At 42.3% G+C, this 19,862-nt stretch overlaps 1 protein-coding gene across 1 annotated transcript in view; it reads right to left on the bottom strand.

The window, feature by feature from the left end:
* The window catches only part of EXT2 (exostosin glycosyltransferase 2), a 147,740-nt gene that overhangs the window by 114,762 nt on the left and 13,116 nt on the right, over positions 1 to 19,862 (bottom strand). The window contains exons 4-7 of the mRNA XM_003781248.2: positions 15,953 to 16,069; positions 6,003 to 6,198; positions 3,888 to 4,027; positions 753 to 846 (exon numbers count right to left, since the gene is read on the bottom strand). Of these exons, the coding sequence (XP_003781296.1) occupies positions 753 to 846; positions 3,888 to 4,027; positions 6,003 to 6,198; positions 15,953 to 16,069 (547 nt within the window). The remainder of the gene's footprint in view (positions 1 to 752; positions 847 to 3,887; positions 4,028 to 6,002; positions 6,199 to 15,952; positions 16,070 to 19,862) is intronic.

Genomic DNA, 19,862 nt, shown 5'->3' with positions numbered 1-19,862 from the left:
CTTCTCTGTCTCTGCCTGCAGATGGGGGTGCCACAGGGCAAAGGAGGATGCACCCAGTTAATCACCTCCTTAATGCTGAGAACCCACCAAGCCTTGTTCCCGGCTCCTCTCCTACATAGATAAGTTTTTCATTTTGTTTGACATTTAAGCCCAATTAAATTTTAAGAGGAAGAAGGGGAACCAGGACTATATGGAACACCCAGCGCAGTACTTCAGAGGGCTGGGGAACCACCCAGGGAAAAGGAACATCAGAAGAAGGGAGAGAGATTTGGAAAAGCAGACAGAAAAATGGCAAATGCTAAAGGGGAGAAGACCTCTTAGTTACAAAGGCCGTCTGAACTGGGAACCTCGGCCAGTTTGTCCAGCAACATTCTTGTGGTCAAAGACACACAGAAGCACTGCCCTAAACGTGGTCCAGCCTCTGCGGTTGTCTTAAGCACCAAGACCATCACCTGCTATGACTACACACCTTCCAGAGAGTTTCAGCTTTGCATCCTGAAAACACCACCACAGCAAGACCCTAAAATCGCAGTAGGCTTACCTCAGCAGAATTCTCAAATCCCTGATAGTTAATATTTCAAACCTTACTTGATGCAACTCACTCAAATATGCCTTTCCTATCATTTAAGTCTGGTTAGTTGATCTGGTAGAGGAAGAACCCCCACTCCATCCTCTGCATCCACGCATTCACGGCCACCACTGCAGCACCCATGCCGCCTCCCCAACGGGGCTGCTTGGACTTGATCTCTTACCTGTCTCTGCATTTCTTCAATCTGTCTCTGGGGGATGCTCTGCAAAATACTGTACACATCTGACATCTTTTCTTCTGGTACAACCACAGATGCTCTGCAGACAACAGCAAAACAATTTACATACATACGGCCCTTTACAGAAAGCCCTTGTACGATAACCCATGAGCAGAAACAATACCCCAACCCTCCTTCAGCCCCACATTCCTTCTGCTGAGTGTTCTCTCCCTCCGCTCCCTTTCTCACGGCCAAACTTCCCAAAGGAGTTGCCTTACGAGCTCCACCTTTTATCTCCACTCACGACTCCACTTACCTTTTATCCTGCCTTTGTTCTGCTAGTGTGCTCTAGCCACAGTAGTCACCTGAACACACCCCGCTCTGTCCAACCGCAGGGCCTCTGCAGGTGAAATTCTATCAACCTGGTGCACTCCTCTTCACTCCCTTTCTACATTAACAAATACTTTTCTCCATTAGCTATCTACTCAAATCTAATCATTGATTTAGCATAGACTTATAGGGACCCTATTATGTGCCAGGCCCTGGTAATATAAGAGTGAACAAATCAGACAAGGAAGATGAGGGAGTAAGCTGGCCCTGAGACTGCCTGAGGAAAGAGCATTCCAGGAAGAAGGATTCACAAGCGAACAGCCCCGAAGCAGCAGCATGGCGGGCATGTACCAGGAACAGCAAGGAGGCTACTGTGGCTGGAACAGAGTAAATTAAGATGGAGAACACAAGAGGTAAGAAGAAACATGGGCGGGCCACAGAGCCCTTTAGGGGCCACCTTGTAGGACACAGAAAGACACGTGCTTTTACTCTTAGATGGAAAGCCCGTAGAAGGTTTTGGGCAAAGGCATGCCATGATCTGATTATGTTCCAACAGGATCATGCTATTTAAAGTGTTAGAACAAATTGCAGGAAAGCAAGAACAGGAAAAGGGAAAACAACTGGAGCCCACTGTGAAGGCGAGAGATGCTGATGAGGGAAGAAATGATGAGAGGGATGAGCGGGCAGAGCCCACAGCATATGCTAACAGGTGAGATACGGTGCGCAAGAGAAAGACTGAACTTGACAATCACTTTTCCTTCCTGACACTTAGCAGAGTCTGTAATTACATTTGTATAAGTTAATTTATTAAAATCTAAAGCCCCCTTCTGCCAACTAGGCTAGTCCATTGGGACAGAAATAGGTTCTATTCACTAATGTATCCTGAACACCTGGTATACACTACTACCTAGGTAAATATTTGTTATTTGATAAATATTTGTTAAGCAAGTAAATGATTTCTGCTAGATCAGCGGTTCTCAACCTGTGGGTCATGACCCACGGGAACTGTATTAAAGGGCCGCAGCATTAGGAAGGCTGAGAACCACTGCGCTAGACAGCTGGGAAAGCTGAGGTTTAAAAAAGACTCAATGATGTGCCACGATTACCTGAACCCAGGCATTCTGACTTCAAATGCAAAGTCCTTCCACCACTGATTCCTAATTACCACTAGTCAAAGCAGATCTAGATTCTCAGTCTTTCCACACCCAGCTGGGAGTTACCTCCCCTGAGAAGCCCTCACCAATCCCACTGCCAACAACAGCACGTGTTGCCTCTCCCTCTTCTCCTACCATCCCAGCGAGTCATGGGGGCATCTCACCACAGGATTTGGTAACTGCTAGGTTACTTGCCTATCGTCCAACACTAAACCTCGAGCCTTCTAGAGGAAAGGTGTGGCCCTGATCATCTTTGTCTCCCTTTACCTGACACAGTACCTGGCAAATAAAAGGTGCTCAATAAATGCTTTCATAGGTAGATAAATGATGGAAGTGGCTAACCACTCCTCTACGGTATGAAAAATAACATGTACTGTCCGCCTTCAAGCTGAGTCAGACTCTGTTGTCTCCTCTGGGCTTCCACAGCCCTGTACTTACATCTGCTATGGCATTTACCATGGAGTATCATAATCGATGCTTTGTCTTTCTTTACTAAATTCTAGCCTCCTCAGAAACAGAAACTCTTTCCAGCCAATGTGAGTGAATGAATTAATTAGTGCTACTTAAATTGTTCAAATGTTGGGGTGAGGTACACTGGCTCACACCTGTAATCCTAGTACTCTGGAAGGCTGAGACAGGTGGAGTGCTTAAGCTTAGGAGTTCAAGACCAGCCTGAGGCAGAGCGAGACCCCGTCTCTAAAAATACCCAGGTGTTGTGGTGGGCATCGGTAGTCTCAGCTACTCGGGAGGCTGAGGCCAGAGTTTGAGGTTGCCATGATCTACGATGCCACGGCACTCTACCAAGGGTGACAAATAAATAACCGAATAAATTGTTCAAATGCGGTGATGAGACTTAAATCAAGATACAAAAAAATCTGGATGAGGAGAAAGCAATGAAGCATCTGAGGCAAGGACAAGACTGAGAGATAAATAGACGGAACTAATTTTCAATAATCTTCAATTTCCAAAGTCTTGAGAAAAAGAAACATGAGAATAGAGTACTCTCCGGTTAATTATGGTATTAACAGCCAACTGCAAGCAGGATCTATTGTGGTCCATCTGTACACTGGGAACGGTCCTAAGCTTTGATTCACAAAGAGGCTCTGCACTCGCAGCGAGTATGTTACACAAATTTGGCAGCGATTCTAGAGCAGTTCTCAACTGTGGGTTAAAATCAGAATTACCTGGGAGCTTTCACATTCAGAATTCCCAGGGAAAAAGGCCAGCTTCTTTTTTTTTAAAGTTCACTCTGCAGTTACAGTTGGAAACCACTGTTCTAGGCTAGGGTTGGTAGTCATTTTCTGCTAAGGGGCAGACAGTGACATTTAAGGCTTTGTAGACCACACAATCTCTGTTGTAATCACTCATCTCTGCCAAGGAGGCACAAAAACAGCCAGCCAATACACAAATGAAGGGGCGTGGCTGTATTTCTATAACTCTCTATCTATAAAAAAGCCAGCCTGCAAATTTGGCCCACGGGTCTCAGTTTGTGAACTACTCTAGGTCAATGTACCAAACCTCCAGATGGACAATAAGGCAAAATAGTCTACAGGTGCAATTCTCAAAGCTGGGTATACATTACAATTACTCGAGGGAATTTTTATCTCTAATACACACAGAACCACCAGTGTAGAGTTTACTAGAGGGTAATACCCACCTCTTCCAGTCGAGAACTTCAGAGAAAGGCAAAATGTAGGAATCTGCGATGACAACTGGGACACAGCCAGCTTGTAGCACTTCACTCAGTACCGCCTGGCCCAGACGGGCTCCACGAAGGACCACACAAAATGTAGCATCCTGCAGGAGTGTGAAGAGAGAGAGGGGATTACAAGCCAGTTTCCTTGGAACCATAAACTTCCCTCAAGGGTTGAAGCCAAGTAATACTTGGCACCAAAATGCCAAAGACAATACCTTGCACTTGTAAAATTTAAAAAGCTTAACTGGTTGGGCGGTGCCTATGGCTCAAAGGAGTAGGGCACCGGCCCCATATGCCAGAGGTGGTGGGTTCAAACCCAGCCCCAGCCACAAACTGCAAAAAAAAAAAAAAAAAAAAAGCTTAACTGGTTGCAACTGGTTTTGTATTTCCACTCCCCAGAGTCACTGCCATTGGCATTCTGTTACTTCTGTTACCACTAATGACATTCTGAAAACATTCAAAACCAATGCCCAATTCTTCCCCTAGACATCCAGCAGACGTCACTTCCTGCAGACAGGTTTCTTTTAGCTTTCGTGTACTATGTAAACACAGGGTGGCACATTGTCTGAACACTGCTTACCATTCTTACCTTGGCCTACTGAGTAATGGAATTATTTTGTCTGGGAATTTCAGGCTCTCGAGAAGACCCCCTATGGGGAAGATACCAAATCTCTTTTCATCTTTCTACTCCCCATAGCATCTAGCAGTGTGCTTTGTATAAAGAAGATAATCATGCCATTATGCAATGCATTTGGAAGGACATTAAAAGTGAAATGTTCTAATTAGAAACAATAAAATCTACCAAAAACAAAATCTCAAAAAATGTCTTTCTTGTTCCCTTCCTCAAAGCCCCTCAATGTGGGAAATGCTTGGGAGACGAGAGTAATCTGCAGGATAAAATAGCTGCAGTAAGTAAACCAAAAGAAGAAGAGACTCTAATTATCTAACACTCAGTTTCTCCCAGTTTTTGCCCCTTCGGAAGAATTTTGCCCCTTCGGAAGAATTTTTGAAAAGGTTTAAAAAAAAAAAACAATTATCTATAAAGCTACAGAAAAAGAAAATTCAGAAAATATTATAAACACACCCACTATTCCAAACTCCTCTGGGGATAAATGAGAACGGCAGCAAGAGTGAAAGAACAGACTCTGCCACGGCACCCGGGGGCACAGGTGGAAAGTCCCACCTGACCTCAAGAGCCGGCATCCAGATGTGGACGCACATTCTGATAACCACTTTCCTGTCTAGACGAAGGTTACTGCTATAAATGCTCCCGCTCACATCATCACTGTTATCAGTCAGACATTCCATATAAGATGCAGGACTTTTTCAGAAAAGTATTTTAACAATCTCAGTATGGGCTAGCTCTCTGGAGATCCTCGTCCCCCCCAAATCATGCTAATTCCTTGATATTTCTCCTTGAACTAACCTGTGTTTTAAATATTTAAATGAACAAAGCTCAATTTCTCTTTTCCTAGCCCCCATGCCCTTGAAGATCAAGTATCTTGCTTATAAAACATCCCCAGAGGGACTGCTTTGCCTACGACTGTAGAAGTACAGCCATTCTTATGATGTAAGTAAAGGTCTGGTAGGACATGCTAAGGGTGGCAAGCACACCAACAAAATAAAAATGGTAAAAACAACCAAAAAATGTGTCCACTGCCAAGGAAAGAAAGCTGACTCCTTGGGGCCAACATGGTCAGGAATGCAAATTATCGCTTAAAAGAAGGAAATTTCTCTGGACTGCTTATGAATACAGGGGTAAAAGCAAGATATCTTTGCCTGCTTTGTCTATGTGGCTTCTTTGTAAATCTATAAAATTTACATTTTTGAAGTATAGTGAATATTGGAAAGGCGTATAAACTCTCATAGACCAACTGGCTTTGCAGAAACACAACACACCACATATCTGAGCACCTGGAGGTCTGTAAATCCAGGGAAGAGCAGTACTACATTTTCTTCCCCCTTTGATAATTCTAGTTGCACGTAGGAAACAACTCCAGTTTGCTGGGGTCAAATTCCCCCTGGGGAATGACCTCTGCCGATCCTTGAGAGAGAGAACGGAGCAGCGACACTTACCTGCAGCACCTGGGGGTACTCGAAGACCTGGTGCTTCTGGCAGCGCTTCCGGACAGAAAGGACACCCTCTGAGAGGTTGGTGCACTTGTCAAGCACTAACACTGACTCTCCGTGCTTGGCCTGGAGGGCTTCTAGGTCCTCTCTGTACTCAGGATGGAGACCCATCTGAGAGGACAGGAGGAAGTACCGCCGAGGGCTACAAGGGAGAAAAACAGGGGACTGGAAAACTGCAGCTGGAATGCCAGTCAGGACAGAACACACGGTGACATTAAACTGAGGGCAGTGACTCCTGACTGGTGTTGATGTCCACTGATATTTTTTTGAAGTTACACTCTCTAACATTTGTAAATATTTAACATATTACATACTATGTATGCTGTAAGAAAATAAGGTACGATTCACTCATGTTGAAATATCATGCAATCATAAAAAACTGTATTTAGGAAGAATTCTTAATGCTCATAATATGCCGAACTTAAAACGTATGCATAAATTCATGTTTACATAAAGAGAGAAACTGACTAGTTGATTGATCATTTACAAAGAACATCATGTTATGTCTTTTGTTATATCTCAGTCTCTGGTCTGAAAAGCAACTGAGGAAGCGGGCTGCATCCTCAAAAAGGGTTCCAGGCAGGTCCAATGGGCGGCGCCGCTGTCCAACCCGGGAGTTCTGTGAAAGACTGCTGCTGGCTGTCGGATGGCATTCCTATGCCATGGAGAGGCTCCAGGGAAAGAGTCCACCATCGAGCCCACGTGAACAGGAGGAAGACCGAACTGATAGTTGCAAACAGGAAGGAGAAAAAATGGTCTTCACCAAAACAAGAAACATCTTAACTTCTGGACTGTAAGGAAGTGTAAAAGAAAATAGGGGGAAAGAAACGATTTCCAGGCATCTAGGGTCACACAGATCTCATGGGAGGCATCTTAAAGCCTAAAGTCAAGGGGCAGAGTTTGGAGAGCCCGGATTGTAAGTCATTCCCTCCATGAAGGCAAGACTCCCACAAGCAGAGAGGGTACAGGGCATCAAGGCTACACAAGTTATGCACCTCAAATCCAAAAATCTGAAATCCAGAAAGCTTCAAAATCCAAAACTTTTGAGCGCCAACTTAATGCTCATAGGAAAAGCTTATTGGAACAATTCAGATTTCTGATTCCCAGACTCAGGATGCTTGCTCAACCCAAAATACAAAGCAAATACTCCAAAATCCAGAACATTTCTGGTCCCAGGCTCTGAGAGACCAGTAAAAATCACTGTTAAATCACTGTTATAGAGCAGGTTCCACCACACCCAGAAGCAGTACACACTTAAACTCAGCTTAAAGATGTACTGACCAGGGAAAACACTGGTGATGCACCACACAGGTGATGCACCAGGCAAGCCAGAATCCAGCTGTGAGTAAGAAAGGACCTAAAATCTAGAGTTTGTGAATTCCTCTCTCTCTCTCTTTTGGCTTCAAAGAGAAAGGAAGGGTAATTGTTACACCTCCTTAGTTACTTAGACTTATTTGGAGGTTCTAGCTCAGAAGCACTTTATTTATATCCCCACAGCTGAAGAATAATCATTCCCTAACTGAGAAGGTTGTCTTCTTTGACAGAGCATTAAGCTTCCAGTCCAAAACACATAAAGCAACAAGTAAACAAGGAAAACACCCACCTAGTTGGTTAGATCAGCAAAATAAACTCCAGAGAACAGAGCAACAGATACCACAGCCAGATTGCTTATAACCCTCAAGACCATTTCTTCTGGTGATTCCTTTATTCTGTTGAACTACGGGAAAAATGGTATTTGCCATATGGCAGGTCAGAATAAAAGGGCCTAGCAGATTGCCTAGAACTTCACTGTCCAATAGCAATTAGCCACATGAGGCCATTGGATTTAAACTAATTAAAATTAAGTAAAATTTAAAGTTCAATTCCACCATTACACTAGACCCACTTCCAGTACTCAACAGCCACATGTGACTAATGGCTACCTGAAAGCACAAATGGAGCCCACGTCCTGGCCACAGAAAGTTCTACTTGATGGATGGAGCTGACCCACGAGGTGGCTGAGATCCCGAGGCCAGAGTAGGGTGAGTGAAGGCAGAAAAGAGAGAGAACAGCAACAGCAACCATGAGGGAAATGGTTTGCATCAGGTGTACAGACTGATTCCTTTTTCCTGGCCAATTTCCTCCTAAATTACAATCTATTAAACAATATGCTGAATATTTACAACCCAAAGTGTTCCTTCTAGACAGACCCTGAAATACACTTTTGGATCCCACTCCCAGCTCTGAGCCTTGATAATTTTTCTCTTGTGAAACTAATTTTCAGGATGACTTAGCAATGGCAAGATCACACGCAGGGAGCACTCACCTCAAAGTGAACACTATCACCTTTCAAATAATTTCTGAATCAAACTTCTCTGTTTAAACAAGAGGAAAATTTATAATCAAACCCACAACACAAGCAGGGAAGCCACCTTAACAATTAAAGCTATTTGACAATGAAATGGACTGTCTTGTGAGGTGATAAGTTTTTCAATATATGTCAGAAAACGTTAAAAAGTGATAGTGTAAACTCCTGCATCAAGATAGAGCTAAATGATCTCAAAAGGTCTTTCCAATTCATAAGACCCTGGTTGTATGATGGAGCTCATGGATGTTTCTGGAGTCTTTCTATTTACATAGAGCTGATGGCACAAAGCTAGAGCTCTCCATGGCCAGAATAATGGACATATGAGAATTCAAGAAGGGTGGAGGTGGTGTCCATGCAGAAGCCCCAGATTGGAAGAGGGCATTTCTACATGGTTGGGATGGGGGAGGAGAAAGAACACATGGACGTCAAAGCCCTAGTGGGGTGGGAGCTTCTGCTTGGGGGAGGAGCAGTGAGGTGGACAGGTGCAAGGTTTCAGAGCACCTCTCCCTAAGGGACAGCTGTGGCAACCCAGCATGGGATGCTGGAGACCCAGTGAGGTGAGAGGGCATCTAGCAGCCCAGAATGGAGGGTGAGAGCCTGGGTTGGCTAAGAAGAGTGCCCAAGTTGAGGGGAGGATGACACCAATGACGGCATCACCCCAGTGCAGGAAGCTAAGAAGTCTGAGGAAGGTATCTGTGCTTGGGGGCCGGGGGAGACAGCAGCACAATGTGGGGATCAGAGTCTTAGTGGAGATGAGGAGGGCATCTGTACAGTGTGTGAGGGGCTGTGGTGGCAACAAAATTTTGATAACATATAAGAAGATAGTTAATTAAATAAGATATCAAGGATAATGGGAGCCAGATTTTCCACAGTCAGTTACAAATACGGGAACAGAGAAACCACAACACCCCTGCAGTGTTGGATGAAATTAGAGATACTAATATGAATGCATGGTTTTCAATATGCATAAATAGATTACATCTTATATACAGAGAAATAAATATAGTAGATGTTAATGGGAGATGCTCAAAGAAACTCTTGAGTAAAAACAGACTCTGGGTTAGATTTCGCTGTTAAGAAATAAAATTCTATTTCAGACATTTAGTCAACCAGGATCGCTGGATCCCCACCCTACTGCTACTCCATGTTCAACAGAAACGTGCAAATGTACACAGGGGTCTAAAAATCTTCCCCTACTACATGCTGGCTCTCCCTGACCTGAAAGACGGTTGATGGAACATGGCCACTTTAGTTTTAAGCAAGCAAAATTTTCAGGTGGATTTGTTTTTCTTTTAGAGACTAAAATTACTAGCTATGACTTTCATGTTTCCTCCCAGCAGTGCTGGTATCTAAGTTTAAGCAGAACCATGCTGAGAACTTGAAGTCTCCCTCCATAGTAACAGTTGTAAACTCCCAATTTTGTTTCTTTCAGAAGGAAAATGACAAGAATTCCAGCTGAGGCCAACACAGCTGTGAGAAGAAGCTATCAATAGCAACAATCCTCAGCTTCCCATTGAAGAAATACTGAGAGAGATTTAAAATAAAAATAAAAACAAAGCTCTTGCTATTCTGTGCGGGCCCTCAAGACATGTGGGAATTCCCTTAAACAGCAACTCTCACAAAGAGCAACAAATTCGAAATGTTGCCATGAGGGGCCCCCCACTGCCTTCTCCCAAGTTCCTATAAGAGTGGCGAGTCTTTTCTTTATCTTTGTGGGAGGCTGTAGGGTTCTGTAAAAGTAACAGCACCAAGTGCAGAGCCAGACTACAAGCTGGCAGGGAAATGGAGAGCGTGGGCCTGAGCCAGGCTATAGAAATGCATCCACTGGCCAGCAGTGGCAGGATCACGCCCAATGCAGCCTTTACCTTTCTGGATGCTCTTACGGGGTTACTGAACCACAGAACTTTACTGAAACTAACTGAAACCTTAAAGGAGCTAGTTAAAGATCTTCCATCAAATTATACATAAAAATCTGAAAGATTAAATTACCAGGAAAACACCACCAATGTAATAGTTTAAAACCCTGAAACTCAATTATTTGAAAATGTTTTTTACTGCTTGGAATGATTTGTTCCCTTTTATTTTACTTTCACTGTATCTTTTCTTTGCAGTATTTTCTTCCCTGGATTAAATCTGAATGGAATTAAGACTCATAAACCAACAAATGAGAGCTACATTATATTAGCAAGAAAATATAAAAGAGTTTAGTTTAAGTGGTCTCAAGAAAGATATACTTGAGAAGGACAGAGGCCCAGAGGCAGCAGCTGTCCTGACAGACCGTCCCTCACATGCTCGCCCCCCCGCCTCCCCCAGGGTTTCTCAATGCAACACTGTTGACCCTGGGACCCAGTGCTTCTTTGTTGCTGGGGACTGCGCTATGTGAAAAACAGTAGGCCTGCCTGCTGTCCTTTGGCCCTTGGCTGGCACATGGAAATTTAGATTTAGAGAAAGCTCCTATCATCCCCAGAACTGGTAAGAGTAGCTCAATGCACCCCAACTCTTTGCACAATGTGGTTTATTCTGAACATACACTTTCCTTCTGGGAGTATGGGAAGTTTGACATATGCCAGGCAGAGACAGCCTATACAATCAGCTCCCAAGAAAAGTCCTGGGCACTGAGTCTCTGAGGAGCTTCCCATCAGATAGATGACATCCTACAAGTGTTGTCACAACTTGCTGCTAGGAGAATTAAGGGCATCCTGTGCCACTCCACTGGTAGAGGGTACTTGGCAGCTTGCCATTGGTCTCCCTGGACTTCCTCCCATGCACCTTTGATCTCTCCTGAGCTTTGCATCTTTCTGCCGTGATAAATCACAGCCGTGAACACAGTTATATGCTGAGTCCTGTGAGTCCTCCTGGCAAGCCACAGAAACTGGAGGTGCTTTTGGGTAGACCCTGACACATCCCTATAATAACGACAGTCAGAAATGTCTATATATTGCTGAATGTCCCCTGGAGGACAAAACCATTCCCCTTCTCCCACTGAGAATCACCACCCTACCCCAATACTATTCAGGCCTTTGATCAAGGCTCAACTTGAAGTGAACTGAACTAAGTCATTTCTAGAACAACTTCAGGGAAAGAAAAGACAGAAAAGAGGAAAGAAAAATTGTGATAACATAAGTAATTTGAATTTAAGTAAATGCTCACAGAAGGAGCAAGCAGAGAATTCTTTACTTATTCCCGTTATTTATACCTCATGCTACATAAATACTCCTAATTAAGATCCTATGCACATACCAGAAACGTATCCTGTCCTAAAGGATACCAGTTGGGCTCACACAGATCACCCTTTCTCAATTTATAAAAATCTAACTTCAAAACAGGGCATTGAACCGTATCAGTATCTCTAGTCTATGAATTCTCCATAAGAATTATTTTTGTATTTTCATTTGATGGTAATCAAAAAAGGGAATATAGGCATATTTCTGTTCACATTTAATGATGAATACTGCTAAAAAAGATTCAATGTCCAGGTTTGTATTTCGTGGGGTAATGGAATAAAGAGAAGATGAAAGTAAATCATATAAAACAAGTGTAATAAAATGCAAACAGAATCCAGGTAGTGGGTATACATTGCAAAAAATTTTAAACTTTGCTGTCAGGCTGGAAATTTTCATAATGAAATGTTGGGAAAGAATCTGAATCATGTATCTGTACCATATGAAGACAAATGATTCACAATGTACCATAGACAGAGAAGCTTCCTGGTGGTTCAAATAGAAAACATGGTAAGGAAAAGTACCTGTCACCCCGCACATAATAGTATGGGCATACCAATCCCGATGAATCTGTCATTAACTCCAAATCCACCTCAAAGGTGCAATCCAAAATGACATGAAGGCTATGTTAACCAGTTTGATGAAAATATTTCAAATTGTATATAAAAACAGCACACTGTACCCCATGACAGTATTAATGTACACAGCTATGATTTAATAAAAAAAAAAAAGATGCAATCCACTTCAAAGAAACAGTCTCAGCTATCAAATTAAATTATTCTAATCTGAATGTTATTAGTTTTGTAGATGTCTGCATTTAATTTGTAAATTTGTTTCAGTTTTGTAGTTGTTGCCCAAGACGTTAGTTTTTTTTATTTATACTTATTTAAGTGACATTATAACAAAAATGATTACACTGCGAGGGACCTTGAATGGTCATAAAGACCTAGAAAAGGAAGAATAAAGTTGGAGGACTCACATTTACCTATTTCAAAACTTAATATAAAGCTACAGTAATCAAGAAAGTGTGGTACTGGCGTACAATAGATATATTGACCAATAAATCATAATTGAGAATATAAAAATAAATCCGTGTATTTATGGCCAGTTGATTTTCAACAAGGGCACCAACAACACAGTGGAAGGACAGTCTTTTCAATAAGTGATGCTGGGACACCTGGATATTCACAAGCAAAGAATGAATCTGGACCCCTACCTTACACAGCATACAAAAGTTAACTCTAAATGAACCACAAATCTAAATAAGAGCTAAAACTATACAACTCTTAGAAGAAAACATAAGTATAAATCTTCATGGCCTTGGGTTAGAGAATGCTTTCTTAAATATGACACCAAAAGCGTAAGCAACCAAAGCAAAAATGGATAAAGTTACGAAATTTTACTGACCAAAGGACCCTATTGAGAAAATGAAAAGCAATCTATGGAATAAGAGAAAATACTTGCAAGTCATATATCTGATGAAGGTCTACCATCTGGGCTATATATAAGGCATTTTTACAGTTCTACAATAAAAAGATACCCCAATTTAAAAATAGGCAAATGATCTAAAGAGACATTTCTCCAAAGATATTGTACAAATAGCCATAAGCACATATGAAGATATTCGACATCAGTCATTAGGGAAATGCAAATCAATACGAGATACTACTTCACGTCCACCAAGATGGGGGGAATTAAAAACAGTCAATAAGAAGTGTTGGTGAGGATGTGGAGAAATTGGAACTCTCTTACATTGCTGGTGGGAACTGCGCTGCTACCTTGAAAAAGTCTAGCCGTTTCTCAAAAAGTTAAACATAGAGTTACCCTATGATCTAGCAATTCTACTCCTAGGTACATAGTCAAGAGAACAGAAACCACAGGTTTACACAAAAACTTGCACAAGCATATACGTAGAAACATTATACACAATAGTTAAAGAATAGAGATAACCCAAATTCCCATCAACTGATGAATAGATGAAATATTATTCAGCCAAGAAAGAACTGAAGTACTAATTCCATGCTACAACATGGATAAGCCTTGAAAACATTATGCTGAGTTAAAGACAGCTACAAAAGGCTACTTACTGTATGATTATATTTATAGGTGATGTCCAGAACAGGCAAATCCACACAGAGAGAAAGTGGATTAATAATTTATTGTTGCTAGGGACAGAGCTAAAGAGTGACTGCTAATGGGGACTAGGTTTATTTGTGGACTAATAAAACGTTCTGGAATTTGGTAGTAGTGCCGATGATAGCTTCACAAATTTGTGAACATATGAAAACCACCAAACTGTATGCATTAAAAGAGTAATTTTATGGTACATAAACTCAAATTAAAAAATAAAATAGACCAAGTCAACTCTGGGAGCCCACTGAAAGAGAAAAATCTAGGAAGCTGATCTAAGTAATGAGTTCATGAACCATTCAGGCTTTCTTTCTTTCTTTTTTTTGAGAAAGAGTCTCACTATGTTGCCCTGGGTAGAGTGCTGTGGCATCACAGCTCACAGCAATCTCAAACTCTTGGGCTTAAGTGATTCTCTTGTTTCTGCGTCCCAAGTAGCTGGTACTACCAGTGCCCACCAGAACACCCAGCTATTTTTTTTTTTTTTGGTTGTAGTTGTCATTGTTTGGCAAGTCCAGGCTGGATTCAAACCCACCAGCTCTGGTGTATGAAGCTGGCATCCTGGCCGCTGAGCTACAGGTGCCAAGCCCATTCAGTCTTTCTTCATATGCTTGCCTAAGGATAGAGAAAAAATGTCTCAAGCTCACCTCAGTTTTACATATTGTCTAAATAACAAAATTTGCTAATAAATGGCTAATGTAAGTTTCAAAATTTGGTCCCAGGCCATGTGGTAGATAGAACACACACAGAGGACAGAAATGTCTTCTCTTAGGAAAAGTATTCTTCTCAAAGAGTCCATAAAGGTATCTACGGGGAAGTTCGGGATGCTTAGAGAATGGTCCTAATGCTCTCAAAGTGAACTACTACGAGACTCATTTCTGAGACCAAATAGTATGGGTGGGTTTTTAAATCTCACCTGGTATGATATTTTTAGTGTTGCAATTTATCAATCAGTTGCCTTTGTACCCGACTGCTTCTCATACAAGTAAAGAATGCTTTTATGATCATGTTCATCTCAAGTTCACTGAGATTCTCACCATGAAATAGCACAATTTTTAAATAAGACTACAGGAAAAAAAGGTTAGACAGAAGGTCCTCCATATCCATGCTATCAGCCCTTTTCATTTACTCCCTTACATATTAAAATATGAGCCCAACTATGCGCCAGGCACTTAAGGGTGTGGCAGTTAAAAAACAGTCAGGTGCAACGGCAGGTACTCAGGAGGCTGCGGCAGGAGGATTGTTTGAACCCAGGAGTTTGAGGCCATCCGAGGCAACATAGTGAGACCCTGTCACTTAAAACCAACAAAAACACTTGGCCTCAGTATCACTGCACCTAACAAAATCCAAAAATCCAAAGAAGATACAACTTGAGCAAGTCATTACAACAGGGCATTATTCGTGTCACACCAGGAGACCTACTGGCTGCCTGGGAGTACAGAGCAGAAGAGCCAGTCCAGAGGCCAAGACAGTCCCCTCCACTTCATCCTGAGTAGGTGGTGTGACGTGCAGACATCAGGGATAAGCTGGATGTTAGACTGACAGGAAGAAAACAATCCGCAGGCAGTGGAAGGTGTGTTTGCAGCCCAGAAAAAGGGGAAGAGCAAAGCTTGTTCTAAGAACTGAAAGAAGAAGTTCTCAGACAAAAGGCTACAGATGGAGATGGGGCTCAGATGACAGCCCTGAAAGACATTTTAGGGAGTCTGGGCTTTATCTAAGGATAACGTGAAGCCAGGGATAGAGGCTGAGAGACCAAACGGAATGCTGTTTTCACAATTCAACACACAGCTGACAGTCACGTGGTGTAGGGAAGAGGCAAAGGAGACAGGGACCAGACAGAACTAAGGAATATTCAGAATATCCAATCACGGGCACACATCTTGGGGGTGGGACACGATTATAAGAGGGACTTTACCTAACAAATGCAAACAGTATAAACTAATTCTCTGTACCCTCAATCAACTTAAAACAATAAATACTGAATCAACAGAACTTACTATTTTAACATAGGAAGGAATTAAGGATGCCACACAGATTTCTGATAAGATAACTAAGACTGGAATGGGGCAAGGCCAGATGGTAGCTTCAAGGACCCCAGCCTGTAACTGAGGCTTCAGTTGCTGTGACACTCACCACACTAACCCTCCCAGCATCTTACAGATTCTGTAAAGGGGCAGGTGGCTGTGCTGACTGCACCTTACCCTGGTCCTTTCTCCGGAAGATCCACCTGAGCTGACAGTGGACTGTAGACAGGAATGCTGACATCGTAGCCTTGCCGGTAAGTCCACGTAGAAAAGCCGCCACCAGCCAAAAGGGCCCTAAAAGCAAAGGATTTTGTCAAATGATGAGAAAGAAGGTCTTCAGTCTGATAAATGCTGTGGAAAGTGATAAGAATTACTGAGTCTAAACAATACAATAGTATCAACAATAGCTAATGTTTACTGAGTCACTTTTCTATAAAAACAGTGTTCAAAATGTTTTACACTCCCGTCTCCCAGATACCAGCTGGCTTCTACCCCAGAGGTACCAGCCTTCCCCCAGGTCCTAAATAGTCTTACCTTACTTCCCATGTTTCAAAAACACATCACTGCCCAAAGGACATCCTATAGACAGCCCCTCTGATACCTCTTTCAGACCCTACTGACCTCTCCCAAGTCATACCTCATCCTTAAAAACATGAACCACAAAGGAATAATAACAGGTTTGCATAGGAAGACTGGCCTGAGGCAGTAATTTACCAACCCAGTAACTGGCATCTCAGGAGACAATGGGCCGGGACGAGATGATATCACATCTCATATCTCATACCCCAACCTCTCTTCAATCCCTGCCCCAAGCAATTCTTTCCACTGTTGTCCCACAGCTACATGTCAGTCACAGCCTCTATCAGCTCCCACAGTTCATTCCAGCTACTCAGTCTTATTAATCCAATTTGTTCCCTATGCAGGAAGCAGAACCCAGAATTGGACTCCTCATGCTTCTCTTGCAGCTTGTTTGCAATATTTTATTCTCCTTAGTTAGAAAACAGTGACCACGCGGTTTTAATTGGATCCAGCAAGTGGTACAACAACACTTCATCAGAGAAAGGAAGCAGGTGTATACCACATCAACTTTTCCTGTTATTCTGTCCCTACGGCCCCAAGCCCATCGAAGTCACTTTCTGGGGTAGAGTTTTGCCAGTTGCATACACTGCATAGTCAGAGTCAAAAGGTCTGAACAGAGAAAACACATTTTTTGCAATACTGATTGCTACCAATCCCCTCCCTGCCTACATTCCTGATGACAGCCTACATTCCCTTCTAACGTGAAGTTTAAGTTCAAAGATTTTCAAGCCACTCCTGGAAATCCCACTCTGTTTGTTTAAGCTTCATGAAACCAAGAACTGGTGAGTGAGGTAATGTGCAAGCTAAAAACCTCTCCAGCTGCCAGTGGACTCTGTGAAATGTAATGACTATCCTTCGCACCAACATACGGTCTTATTTTTCCTGATTAGCACGAAGCACTGAATCTATCCAACATGAATTTGGGTGGGTTCCATGACCATGACAGCAAGCAGACTTGATACGGGCCCCATGGCCGTGCAGAGCAGCAGACACGGATCCCACATACAGGCACCAGGCAGTCCAGGTACGCCAGGGGTTATGGATGATTAGGCTATTATACCCACAGCCCCAGAGAAACGTGTGTGTTTGTAGAAAGAAAGGAAGCAGGTATACATCACACTGACTTTTACTGTTATTCTGTCCCTGGGGCCCCAGATTTGTTATTCTGTTCCAGTTGGAGGGTAGGGGGGTGTAAGGTGGGGAAAGCAGCAATCTGAAAAGCATCAACAATCTCACACCTGTAATCTCCATTTGTGATCTCAGAAAGAACCATGACTGCAATTAGTCAAACTGCAAACTAGCCTCACATCCGCCTTGCTACTGACAACACTTCAACTTGAAGTCACCATATCTTCTTCTGCTAAGGTTTCCATTATATTATAATGGAGAAAATATCATAAGCATCCCCTGCTTCCCAGAACATGTGCTTCACATTGACTGAAAAGTGGATTTCTCAGCTGCACAATCTGTTTTCCCGTGTGTATCCCCAAATCAGAGATCAGTTCCAAAGCTGCGATAGAAAACTTGCAGCTAAAAAAGTATCAATACGATGATCAGATCATGCCAGGCCAAGCATTGTATCACCTGAAGTGATGGCCAGCATTTTTAGCACTTTGCAGGACTTCCTGACTCCAGGTCACCTCTGCCACTCAGCCTTCCCCCCCACAGCCTCCCTGCCACCCTCCTCCACTCTCCACATATCTTCCCACAGTTCTCCCCTTCTGCTATCTGAGCGTTCACGCGCCCGAACGCAGGAAGGCTGCAAGGTTATCCTTTGCTTCCCTTTACCATGCATGTTAACAGGTCTGCAAATTCCTCAAATGAAAAACTTCACGTTGCAAAAAACAAAATCATAAAAAGATGACAATTCTACTGGGCATCCTCAGTTGTTCGCTGAGGAACACAAACTGTAAAACAGTATTTATGAGACAGGGAAATGTAAGCAATGGCTAGATATTTGGTGACAATTTGGTGACATTAAAGAGTCACTGTTAATTTTCTTGGGTATGATAATACTGCTGTAGTTAGTTATGTTTTTTAAAAAGCTGTCTCAGGCAGAGTCACGTGGCGATATTTACAGATGTAATGATGTAACAGCTGGGATTTGTTTTTAGATAATCTAGTGGGGTTTGGGGATGGATCAGAGCACAGATGAAATGACGCTGGCCTCAAGTGATAACTACTGAAGCTGGACTGGGTACACGGGGTTCACCCCACTAGTCTATCTTCTTTGCTCAGGTTTGGATATTTTCCGTAGTAAGTTTAAATAAATATACATCCACAGAAAAGTAGAAATTTTTTTTTTTAATTTCAAAATATTAAGGGTGTATAAAAGTTTTTGTTACTGAATACACTCTATAATGCTGAAGTCAGGGCTTTCAGTGTGTCTGCCACCTGGACAGGGTTCACTGCACCCACAAAAGTAGAAATTTATGAGCACTACATGCAAAGAAAGGACAAAAATCCAAGGTAGCAACAATATTATAGAACATATCTGAAAAAATATCATCAGTTAAGTCAGGCATTAAAGTGGTATAACATGCTCCCACTTAAGTTAAAATGTGTGTGTATGTGTGTGTGTGTGTGTGTGTGTCTAAATCCAAAGAAAAAAGACCAGAAAAATACACAGTATTTTAATAGTAAGGACCTTTTGATAAGGGAATAAAACCAGAGGAGGAGATGAAAGCATATTTTTACATTTTACTCTTTATACACTTGCATATTATTCAACTCTTGTACAAAGAATGTATATGCATGTCATGTGTAGGGTTTTTAAAAACTGGAAGAGAAATACAAACAGATTTAAGCAGCATGAAAAACATTCACTGAGCAAATACTTCCCTTCAGTCTGGGCCCTTGCATTTCCTTGAATAAAATAATTTTTCAGTAATCACACCTATGACTTTAGACTTTAGGAGATCTTAAAGCAGTCTAATCTAGCCCATCTGTTTTCTAACTTTCAAACAATCTGACTTGCAGTTTCTGCTAAAATCATTCTATACTCATAGTTCTTGCCTCCTCTAAACCCAGGCAGGAACAAGTAAAAAGGATAAGAAAAATTAACAAACAAATCTATGCCTTACCCTAACCAGAAGGCCACCAAGGTTTCAAATGAAATCTCCCACATGTAAAGATAAAGGAGGGCTATATGGGGATTCATTATTTGCTATTATAGAATTGCCTATAATCACTTACAAAAATACACGCATATACCAGGTACAGTGGTTCACACCTATAATCCTAGCACTTTGGGAGTCTAAGGCAGAAGGATCACTTGAGCTCAGCAGTTTGAGATCAGCCTAAGCAAGAGCAAGACTTTATCTCTACTTAAAATAGAAAAAAATCAGCCAGGCATGGTGGTATGCACCTGTAGTCCCAGCCTCTCAGGAGGCTAAAGCAGGAGGATCACTTGAGCCCAGGAGTTTGAGGTTGCTGTAAGCTAAGCTGATGCTATGGCATGCTAGCCCGGACAGCAGAGTCAGGCTCTGTCTCAAAAAAAAAAAAAAAA

This window comes from Otolemur garnettii, unplaced genomic scaffold (assembly GCF_000181295.1).
Source record: "Otolemur garnettii isolate 467f Iridium unplaced genomic scaffold, OtoGar3 scaffold00001, whole genome shotgun sequence".
In the NCBI taxonomy this organism is placed as follows: Eukaryota; Metazoa; Chordata; class Mammalia; order Primates; family Galagidae; genus Otolemur; species Otolemur garnettii.
The sequence above is the reverse complement of the archived record's forward strand: the minus strand, read 5'-3'. Positions and strand labels throughout refer to the sequence as shown.